Source organism: Coregonus clupeaformis, chromosome 17 (genome assembly GCF_020615455.1).
Source record: "Coregonus clupeaformis isolate EN_2021a chromosome 17, ASM2061545v1, whole genome shotgun sequence".
In the NCBI taxonomy this organism is placed as follows: domain Eukaryota; kingdom Metazoa; phylum Chordata; class Actinopteri; order Salmoniformes; family Salmonidae; genus Coregonus; species Coregonus clupeaformis.
The window spans coordinates 26,006,628-26,017,775 of NC_059208.1; the positions used below are offsets into that span (position 1 = coordinate 26,006,628).

Genomic DNA, 11,148 nt, shown 5'->3' on the forward strand with positions numbered 1-11,148 from the left:
TAATAGTATGTTTCCTAAGAGGTACATGTTTATCAATAATTGGAAGAAGCAATTTCATAAATTCATCAAGTGCAGCGTCTGGATGCTCCTTATAGATCCAAGCACTACTCCTTTTGTTGATAATTTTGCTTATCAAATCAATATTTTGGCACATAAAATGTTATTAACCCCTGTTCCTAATATCATCAATAATGTTTATAGTTTTCGAATTAGACACCAGATGAAAGTACTTGGATAACAGAGCAGAGCTCTCTGGCCATGACAATAAGCTGAACAACAAATAGAACAACGCCTTGACAGTGCTCATACACTGGCAAGAGCCACTTGCTGGATCATGTGACCTCCAAGTTGGCAAACTGACATCATCATATGGATAATCTCTTGGAATGGTCATTGGCCAGTAGGAATTGTAAAGGTGATTGGCCAGTAGGAATTGTAAAGGTGATTGGCCAGTAGGAATTGTAAAGGTGATTGGCCAGTAGGAATTGTAAAGGTGATTGGCCAGTGATTGACTTTACCAGTCAAATCGCCAGAGGTTCCAAGACCGTTCTATTCATTCTATTTCTATGAGGCAAGGCCCTGTAGGACAAAATAAATAGACCATCCATCTCGTTCTCTTCTGTCAGTAGCTCTATGTGCACATCATGAGACCACATCAACTTAACTATCAGTCACTATCATGTGTGAGGGACCATTGATCTGTTCAGACAGTGAGTAACTGTTACAGTGATGTTACAGTAGCGTTTCCCAAACTCGATGCTCGGGACTCCAAGGGGTGCACGTTTAGTTTTTTGCCCTAACACTACAAAGCTGATTCAAATTATCAAAGCTTGATGATTAGTTGATTATTTGAATCAGCTGTGTAGTGCTAGGGAAGAAAATAAAACCATAGGTTCCCGAGGACCGAGTTTAGGAAAACCCTGTGTTACAGTGGTAACTCCCCTGTAGCTCAGTCAGTAGAGCATGGCGCTTGCAATGCCAGGGTTGTGGGTTCGTTTCCCACGGTGGGCCAGTATGAAAATGTATGCACTAACTGTAAGTCGCTCTGGATAAGAGTGTCTGCTAAATGACTAAAATGTAAATGTAACAAGTTAAAATGGTGAGTCCAATTCCTTCAGTTCCAACAGGTACTTGCTAAGCGCCTTCTCAGAGGCCCAGCACCCTACAGCCATGGAGCCCTTCAGGAGCCACTTAAGCAGTCCCACAGTCGCCCCTGGAGAGACAAGGGGAGCCAGAGTCTTGACCCCCACCCTGGGGGCCACCATTTGGAGCAGGCTGAGGGCCACACAACCTAGGGCCCCGACAGCATTTCCCGCAAACAGAAACACGGTGAGCGAGCAGGAGAGGGCTGACAACACCAGGCAGCGTGACATCAGCATCAACTCGTCCGCTGACAGCCAATCGCAGAACACCGGGAGGAGAGCTGAGCCAATAAGGAGGATGTTGGCTGTGTTGCGGTCTTCGCTGAGCCACAGGAAGCCGAAGGAGAGCAGTGGTGGAGCCAGGACCTCGTCAGCCCACTCCAGGACCCCCTGTATAGAGGTCAGGTATGGGCTGATGGAGAAAGGTAGGGTGCAGAGGCCTGAGGAGAGACCAAGCAGGAAGAAACCCACCGCTGGAGCTCTGTGGTCCTACAAGAGAAAGAGGGAGATGAGGGAACAGTCAGATTGAGGGGTGGAGAATGGTTTAATCACTCAAGTGAACACCAATATATCCTAAAATTACCTTGAAGAGCTGATATGCTGTGTTCAGAGCAGAGACTGACAGTGTGATGTTGGAACATGCTGTGATCAACTCTGTCAGAGAGCCTGCCATTGGTCTTGAGGACTGGTAAGAGAGGACTCAAATCCAACGCTACAGTTAGAGAATCACCCTGTTCATTTGATGTGAAGAAATTGAATGGGATTTGTGAAAGAGAAGTTGTAAGATATCTGCAATTAAACTGTGGAATCCCATACCAAAGTTGAGAAAACACTGTTGAAAGTTTGCTAGGATACTTGTCTTGCACCGTAGCAATGTGTACAGTGTTAACATTGTAAACAGCTATGTTTCAGGTTACTAGCCACGTTTATACTCTTGATGTAACCAAAGTCAAGATTGAAACTTTAATATGTGAGCTGAAAAATATCCCTTTTCACTCAATCTTACCTCTGTCTCTGTTCCGCTTGTTTGAACACGTGAGGCAAGCAGTACCAGGATGTGGGCGTTCCCAGACGTTAAAGAACTGCGCATGCTCGGCTCGATCTTCCACCAAATTCGAACAATATGGCGGCGCTGTTGACAACAATAACAGAGGAGTGGATACGAGAGAAGCTACATCTAAATCACCACTGCCTTGGTAATATCTTTGACACTTGTAGCTTGTAAATTGGCAGGCTAGATATATGATGAGTTTGATTTAAAAAACGTTTTATACTGCCATTAATAGCTTATCAATGCTAACGTTAGCTCGCCAGCTAAACAGTACTTTGCATTTACCTGGCAACAGGTAGCTATCTAGTTATCTAGCGAAAGATGGACAACGTTACAATGGGTCTACAACTACCCAACAACTCTACTCTGCTTGCTGGCTACTAACATTCATGACCACTTTACAGCGGATGTGAGATCACTGAGCCTCCCAGGCTCGTACAAGGAGAAAATCAGACATCTGGGAATCTCACTAAAGAACTTTGTCCGTTTGAAAACCCTGAACCTCTCCTGTAATGCACTCATCTCTGTCGAGGTGAGATGTCTCTCCACAGACAAATGTATACAGTACATGGTGACTGAAGTCTGAATGTGTAGATCTTCTTGCGTCCAAAATGGTACTCTATTCCATATTTTACATTTACATTTTAGTCATTTAGCAGACGCTCTTATCCAGAGCGACTTACAGTTAGTGAGTGCATACAATTATTATAATAATTGTTTTATACTGGCCCCCCGTGGGAATCAAACCCACAACCCTGGCGTTGCAAACGCCATGCTCTACCAACTGAGCTACATCCCTGCCGGCCATTCCCTCCCCTACCCTGGACAACGCTGGGCCAATTGTGCGCCGCACCATGGGTCTCCCGGTCGCGGCCGGCTACGACAGAGCCTGGATTCAAACCAGGATCTCTAGTGGCACAGCTAGCACTGCGATGCAGTGCCTTAGACCATTGCGCCACTCGGGAGACTATTATTCCCCATATAGTATGCATTATTTTGACCAGGGCTCTGGGCAAAAGTAGTTCACTATGTAGGGAATAGGGTGCCATTTGGGACACACACTGAATGTGTAAGTCACATTTGTTTCTTTCTGTTTGTTCATTTATAGGGGGTCCAACACTTGAAGATGCTGGAGAGGCTGAACTTGTACTACAACAGCATTCCCTCCCTTCAGGAGGTCAAAGTGCTCTGCAAGCTGACTGCTCTGAGAGAGCTGGACCTGAGGCTCAACCCTCTGGCTAAAACAGATCCACACTACCGCCTGTACTTGGTGCACGCACTGTCCAACCTTCGCAAGCTTGGTACCTATAGCTACCATATTTTAATCTTGAGTCCGATTGGCTGTCCAATGATATTGCTGTTAGATAGTTCTTCTTACCAATCTGAAATGTGATGTTTGTTTTCTTATTGTTTTTTCCTGCAGATGACTGTCCAGTCAGGGACAGTGAGAGAAGAGTTTCAATCATGCATTTCTCCTCAGACTCTGCGCTCGGACCCCAACAGATGAGCTCCTCAGAGACAGACATCACTGACCAGAGGTACTGTACACTACAGGGTTAGACAGACATCACGGACCAGAGGTACTGTACTCTACACAGTGTTAATACATCAGCTTGCTAATGTAAGGAGGTCTTGTTTGCGCACCAAGGTCTCTTGTCTTCATTCGATATTGATTTGTATTATTATAAAACATCAGGAAAGACAAACTTCAGATGTCATTTTTTTAAAAACAAGTAAACTGTTCTTTATAAGGCATTGTTTCCAATAGTCTGTACAGTGTAACAACTGTCATATTACAGTGTTATAGATTGTATTATACAATATTCTTCTAATACTGCTATGTTGTGATGTAATAAGTGTTTGATTGGTGTCTTCCAGGAGCAGTAAGCCGAGGTTGGCCTCAGTAAATCGCCTGACCAAGAAGCTCTCTGTCCTGGATGACAACGATGACATAGTGTTGAACCTTGTTGCTAAGAGCAACTGGGACCAAAGTGAACCTCTGTTCCTTACTGGCTCTTTCCACAAGGAACCAGAGTCCCAGCTCTATCATCAGATCAAAGATGAGTGTGAGTTTGTTGTTTCATCACAGAATAGTACATTATTTTTTACATTGACAAATGACAGTATGAATTGGTATTGGAGCTTGATGTACACCATGACTGTTAGTGTAAGGAAAGTCCACCAGGGGGAGACAAAAGTGTTCAGATGTTCTTTAGTTTTGCCTAGGAACATGGGGGATTTTGCTCATTTATGGCAAGATTTCAGAGATTTACCCTTAATTGATTTCATTCAGCACTTGATGAATTGCATGTTTAACTAGTTACATTCATTTTGGTCTACCACTAAAATGTGCATATGATCAGCTTGTCATTCCCAGTCCAATGGTCTACGTTTAAGAGAAGGATCTCGAATGAAAGGTTCTTCCTCCTCGTTGAAAACGTCAGAGGGGCCGAGGGTAACCTTTAACCCCTGTGTAGAGAAACACAGCGGGGCTAGCTCTGGACGGGAGGAGCGAGAGAAACTCCCCAAACACCTGAGAGTCACAGCCAAGGGCCACTTCACCCCTCATCCTGGTGAGATCACACTCTGAATATCCTCTCTGAGAAATTTGGTGTCACAGCTGTCACACAAACCATGTGGCATGAATGTCCTACAGTAGAGGCTACTGAGGGGAGGACGGCTCATAATAATGGCTGGAACGGTGCAAATGGAATGGCATCAATCTCATGGAAACCATATGTTTGATTTATTTGATACCATTCCACTTCTTCCGCTCCAGCCATTACCACGAGTCTGTCCTCCCCAATTAAGGTGCCACCAACCTCCTGTGATATCCTAATACAACATTCAGAGTATTTTGCACTGGCTTCATCCTCCTTTAGATCAAGCAGACCAGCCTAAGTCTTCCTTAGTGAAGATCCGCCCCCCCAGTCCACGAAGTCTCTGTCCAAATAGCTCTGATGCCTCCAACCCCATCCTGCACCCTCCCAGACTGTCCTACCATAACACTCAGCAGACAGCAGGGGGCTCCACCTCACCACAGAAACATGCCAAGCAACAGAAGGTGAGACATTTCAGAGAGAACCCACCTATCCGTACCATTCATCCTAGAGAAAACCCACCTATCCCTACCGTACCATTCATTAATCCTAGAGAAAACCCACCTCCCCTACCGTACCATTCATCCATCCTAGATCTTACTGTTCATTATAACCAGTCATTTGTAATTGTATCAAATCTATCTCCTAGGGAAGCTATAGGAAACCAATGGAGATGCTGCTGAGCCTAGTGGACAAGCACTGGACAGGGGAGAAGCCACTGAACCATGACCACAACTTCCTCTGTGAGTATGAACCCCCCATGTACTGTATAGCTTACCTGCTTAATGGAGAATCTGGGTCTACTAGTATTTATCTGACCTACCTCCAGCTCAGGCAGTCCAGATCCTCTCCATGATGGAACAAGACATCTCCAGTGGAGAAGACGAGGTCAGGACGTTGAGAGGGAACGTTGAAGAGCTGAAGGAGCAGGCAGAGATACGAGACCAAGAACACAGGACAGAGACCCATAGACTAACTACACAGCTGAAAGAAGCACGCATGTCTGTTGTAAGCTTCAGACTGTTCAAAGCAGCATCTTCAATGATATTACCTCATGTTTGAAAATGCATGAGACCCTGACTCCACAAAGAGTTGAGAATGGATGGATGGAATTATGTTCAATGTCTTTTGATTGATTGCAGGACAGCGTGAATGAGCAGCTGAGGATACTATTGGACGATAACATCTCTCTACAGAAACAGATGATCAAATTAGAACAACAATATCTCAACTCTATGATGAAAAGTTCACCTAACACTGAGATATGTGGTGAGTGAAATAAAAGCAGCTTTTTGATATACCTGGTCAGTGGTCACTATACTGGGCAGAATCTGACCGTGACATAGATCACATGTAACCGTGAAGTAGAGCACATGTAAGAGTAATGCAAGATGTTCCACAAATCTGATTTGATTTCAGTCTGTTATATCTGTTGATGTTGCGTGTCAGTGTGCATTTGTATTGCTGCAGCTTTAGCATCATGTGCTAACTGTGGTCCATGTGGATCTGTATTGCTGCTAGCATCATGTGCTAACTAACTGTGATCCATGTGGTTCTGTATTGCTGCTAGCATCATGTGCTAACTGTGGTCCATGTGAATTTCTATTGCTGCTAGCATCATGTGCTAACTAACTGTGGTGTCTTTCTCTCCAGAGAGGCAGGCAGAGGTGGATGAGCTGAGGAGGAAGGTATCAGAGCTGAGGGAGAAGGTCCAGGAGGGGGAGAGAGTCAAGGAGCTGGCAGATATGCTGCAGGATAACCATAGGTAAGCACACACTACACTACACTATGTCCAGTACCACCTGGAGCTAAGATACTACACTATGTCCAGTATCACCTGGAGCTAAGATACTACACTATGTCCAGTACCACCAGGAGCTAAGATACTACACTACACTATGTCCAGTACCACCAGGAGCTAAGATACTACACTACACTATGTCCAGTACCACCTGGAGCTAAGACACTACACTACGTCCAGTACCACCTGGAGCTAAGACACTACACTACGTCCAGTACCACCTGGAGCTAAGATACTACACTATGTCCAGTACCACCAAGAGCTAAGATACTACACTACACTATGTCCAGTACCACCAAGAGCTAAGATACTACACTATGTCCAGTACCACCAAGAGCTAAGATACTACACTATGTCCAGTACCACCTGGAGCTAAGATACTACACTATGTCCAGTACCACCAAGAGCTAAGATACTACACTATATCCAGTACCACCTGGAGCTAAGATACTACACTACACTATGTCCAGTACCACCTGGAGCTAAGATACTACACTATGTCCAGTACCACCTGGAGCTAAGAAAAGCATTCAACCACTCTAGGGACAGTAAAAGTCCTTGACACTTGGGATAATACAAATCTTAACACGGTCTGACTAAAAGCAACCTAATGAGATATTCATTATAAGAGATGCCAGATTGTTTATTCTAATATAAAGATTAAAGACTATACCCCAATGGGTGAATAAAGTGCTTGTTAGTGTTTGTGACTAAATGGTGTTGTGTTTGTGCTGCAGGTCACTGGTTGCAACTAATGAGCGTTTGCTGAGAGAACTGGAGGGGACTGGGAGACTGCTCTGAGAGGGAGGGGCAGCTTCACGTCAGAACTACAACAACCAGCAGGCCTACAACTACAACACCAGGGCCATGTTCAGTAGCTAAATGTTATGGAACATTGCAGGTAGAAATGTCATGAGTAGAGCTGATTCCTTATTTTACATGATGTCAGAGAGAAATGTAGAACTAACATTCCTATCTGAACGTTCCACAACATTGTCCTGCTGAATGAGCACCAGCACCAGATTCCTTCATCTTAGCTCTATATATACTGGTGCCAGCATTTACACTGTTCTTTTGACGCTTTGGGATTAATTTTGAGCACGTAAACTTGTCATAATTTTTTTTTTAAACTTCTGTATATCATCATGCTTTTACTGTATCCACACCTTTACACTGTTCCTTACTGACTGTATCCACACCTTTACACTGTTCCTTACTGACTGTATCCACACCTTTACACTGTTCCTTACTGACTGTATCCACACCTTTACACTGTTCCTTACTGACTGTATCCACACCTTTACACTGTTCCTTACTGACTGTATCCACACCTTTACACTGTTCCTTACTGACTATCCACTATCCACACCTTTACACACCCTTTACAATCTCAATATTTATGACTCTAGACATGTTTAAATGATAAAGTATTTATTGTGTTAAAGGTGTTTCTGCCTTTGTGTTGTTTACGGAAACTGAAGTGGGGAAAGAGCTTCTTCACTAAACACAATGCTGCTTGGGGTCAGTTCTAGCAAGTAAGGCCTGTCTCGGTAGAACATATTTTGGGGATAATGTATTATTATGACATATGAGGAGAGAACAGGCATGGTGTGCGTCCCAAATGGAACCTATGTAGTTGGAATGAAACCTTTTCCTGAGTCAGTGGCTAGATGAGGCCTCCCCCAGCCAGATCTGTATGTAGCCTGGTTCTGAGGTCAGTTCTCTTCTCTCCATCTGCTTATCACGGCCGTGGTGGAATGGATGCGTCTAGATTACAGCTGCAACGTGGCCTTATTTCTGCCTCAGGGTTCAAGAGATGCCTACACACACTCTTACACTTAAACCAGATCAGTATGAATGTAGCTTGTCAGTCACACTGGCATGGGGATCTGAATTGTGGTTAGTGTGTCCTTTATGGTCCTGAACTTCTGGCAAGGAAAAAACGAATAATAATATAAAATGTAAGTTAGGATTCCGTCCAGACGGGAGGTAATAACATACAACTGATCCTCTCAATAAGTAATCAGATCAGTAGAGGAGACAACTGATCCCCTTAATAAGTAATCAGATCAGTAGAGGAGACAACTGATCCCCTCAATAAGTAATCAGACCAGTAGAGGAGACAACTGATCCCCTTAATAAGTAATCAGATCAGTAGAGGAGACAACTGATCCTCTCAATAAGTAATCAGACCAGTAGAGGAGACAACTGATCCCCTCAATAAGTAATCAGACCAGTAGAGGAGACAACTGATCCCCTTAATAAGTAATCAGATCAGTAGAGGAGACAACTGATCCCCTCAATAAGTAATCAGACCAGTAGAGGAGACAACTGATCCCTTAATAAGTAATCAGATCAGTAGAGGAGACAACTGATCCTCTCAATAAGTAATCAGACCAGTAGAGGAGACAACTGATCCCCTCAATAAGTAATCAGACCAGTAGAGGAGACAACTGATCCCCTTAATAAGTAATCAGATCAGTAGAGGAGACAACTGATCCTCTCAATAAGTAATCAGATCAGTAGAGGAGACAACTGATCCCCTCAATAAGTAATCAGACCAGTAGAGGAGACAACTGATCCCCTCAATAAGTAATCAGACCAGTAGAGGAGACAACTGATCCCCTTAATAAGTAATCAGACCAGTAGAGGAGACAACTGATCCCCTCAATAAGTAATCAGACCAGTAGAGGAGACAACTGATCCCCTCAATAAGTAATCAGACCAGTAGAGACAACTGATCCCCCTAATAAGTAATCAGACCAGTAGAGGAGACAACTGATCCCCTTAATAAGTAATCAGACCAGTAGAGGAAATTAGAAACACACCTATGATTCTCTGGGATGGGGAGTTTTTATTTTCAATAATGCTACAAATCATGAACACAGGTCTCGAGAACAAGAACCAAAACACAAAGCATGCACCAGGAACCAATAATAGTACATTAACAAGTTATTTTAGGAAAAATAAGACAGTATTGCTCCTCCACACAAAAGGTGCACAGTATTTGGCATTAAGCACACAACACAAATCATACTAAAGCGACTACGATTCCACTAGTTAACGGGTGTTGGTTTGATCTCAATCAATGCGTGAGTCTTATTGGTCAGCAGAGGCTACATACAGTAAGGTAGGGTGGCCAGTATGAAAGGAAGAGGACGTCATCATTATGCTGGAAAAATAAATGTCCTACAAAAGCCTTCTTCTTTGCCCATCCCCTTTACCCCCATACAGTATTTCCATCAAATGTTACAGTACTATATTACCCTGCTTTTGTATTCTGTTGAATGTGTGCCATAGAAATTGTCAGAATAACAGTGTTTCAACTAAAAGGTTTCCTAAAACTTCTTCAAAGACAAGAGTTCAAGGGTCACAAGCAATACTGATGGAGTCACTAGTCATATGTACCTAACTGTAGTAGCTATGGCATATCAGTCTTTTTCATTTAGAATGTAAACGTTCTAGTTTGATATGCACCGATTTGACACAATTCAAATTGCTGGCATTGATTTTGTAGCCTGGTGGAACCAGCCTGATAGCTGGTTTACCATTCTATTTCATGGTTCTATTTCATAGTGAATGCAGCGATCAGGCTGGTTCCACCAAGCTATTGATTTTATATCATCTATGGTTAATAATACTGTTGGAAATTTTGTTCAATGATAATATCACCTGATAATGTCACCCAACTCCTTGGCCACAAATGTCCCTTTGATAAATTCTTGACATGTTAGTCAATACCATAGTAATTTATAGGATCTCTATGGTCTCTGTACACTCACAATTTAACCACAACTTGGTCCTCTCAAAATTAAGTAGTTTTGTTTTAATTCCATTGGTCTGACTACTCTACCAGAACATAGGAGCAGAGCAAGTCACTAAAACTGAGTCACTAACACAGCAGTTCAAATGAGAAATCTGAAATATGTTGTCTATGTTTCCTATTGTTAATGGTAACTTCCAAATCAAACGTAGTAGCATTCCACTACATCATGCATAAGATACAGCAATAGACAGAAAAACATAAATGCAGTCAGTGTCTTAAATTAAGCCATGCGGCCACGTTTAGAAATATACACACTCTTACCACCAATATATTAGAACTATATAAATCTGACGGCATAGCAATATCATATCAGTTAAATATTGAACAATACAAACCTGAACACCCCAGCTCACCTCTTAGTTGCAGTGGTCAAGCTAATACAAACAACATAGTGTGAATGAACTGTGGAGTGTTAGCAAAACGGTGTGTGTGATTTAGATGAATGATTAGAGATAATAATTTCAGGGTCATGGACCTATTATCTTATTTAATATGTTGGGTGTAAATAATTGATGAGGGTTTCAGAATGAACAAGATAAGACGTGGCCTTAGGATATCAAATAATTCTGAGCATCATTCTTCTCCTTGTGTTGTAAATACATATGGTACAGTACCGATATAACGTCACAGAACATTAATAAAAGCAAGATGCACAAGAAAGGGAAGTTGACTCATAGATAACAAACTTGATATCTGACAGTAGAATGAACTAAAATAAAATGTTATTA

At 42.8% G+C, this 11,148-nt stretch overlaps 2 protein-coding genes across 4 annotated transcripts; one reads left to right on the plus strand and one right to left on the minus strand.

Moving 5' to 3' along the window:
• Positions 1-1,013: 1,013 nt before the first annotated feature.
• On the minus strand, positions 1,014-2,188 carry LOC121542607. 2 transcript variants are annotated; one of them, XM_041852043.2, is made up of 3 exons: positions 2,149-2,188; positions 1,726-1,873; positions 1,014-1,631 (listed from the first exon to the last, which is right to left on the minus strand). In XM_041852043.2, the coding sequence occupies exons 2-3, from the start codon at positions 1,813-1,815 to the stop codon at positions 1,092-1,094; spliced, it is 630 nt and encodes a 209-aa protein (XP_041707977.1). In that variant the 5' UTR covers positions 1,816-1,873; positions 2,149-2,188; the 3' UTR covers positions 1,014-1,091. The 2 variants fall into 2 exon arrangements, with proteins under 2 accessions (XP_041707977.1, XP_041707978.1); XM_041852044.2 differs by having other exon boundaries at positions 1,726-2,170.
• Positions 2,189-2,219: 31 nt separating this feature from the next.
• Positions 2,220-8,038, plus strand: LOC121542606 (centrosomal protein of 72 kDa). 2 transcript variants are annotated; one of them, XM_041852041.2, is made up of 12 exons: positions 2,220-2,338; positions 2,598-2,725; positions 3,302-3,494; positions 3,617-3,731; positions 4,072-4,259; positions 4,557-4,766; positions 5,076-5,257; positions 5,443-5,536; positions 5,623-5,801; positions 5,936-6,062; positions 6,447-6,558; positions 7,332-8,038. In XM_041852041.2, the coding sequence occupies exons 1-12, from the start codon at positions 2,266-2,268 to the stop codon at positions 7,393-7,395; spliced, it is 1,665 nt and encodes a 554-aa protein (XP_041707975.1). In that variant the 5' UTR covers positions 2,220-2,265; the 3' UTR covers positions 7,396-8,038. The 2 variants fall into 2 exon arrangements, with proteins under 2 accessions (XP_041707975.1, XP_041707976.1); XM_041852042.1 differs by lacking the exon at positions 2,598-2,725 and having other exon boundaries at positions 2,256-2,338.
• Positions 8,039-11,148: the final 3,110 nt, after the last annotated feature.

Excerpts from the sequence above, each read along its gene's own strand:
- LOC121542606 (XM_041852041.2), top strand. The coding sequence starts at position 2,266 with ATGGCGGCGCTGTTGACAACAATAACAGAGGAGTGGATACGAGAGAAG. Across the intron at positions 3,495-3,616 it reads GTCCAACCTTCGCAAGCTTG|ATGACTGTCCAGTCAGGGAC; the intron begins GTACCTATAGCT and ends TTTTTCCTGCAG. Across the intron at positions 6,559-7,331 it reads ATGCTGCAGGATAACCATAG|GTCACTGGTTGCAACTAATG; the intron begins GTAAGCACACAC and ends TTTGTGCTGCAG.
- LOC121542607 (XM_041852043.2), bottom strand. The coding sequence starts at position 1,815 with ATGGCAGGCTCTCTGACAGAGTTGATCACAGCATGTTCCAACATCACA. Across the intron at positions 1,632-1,725 it reads CAGCATATCAGCTCTTCAAG|GACCACAGAGCTCCAGCGGT; the intron begins GTAATTTTAGGA and ends TTTCTCTTGTAG.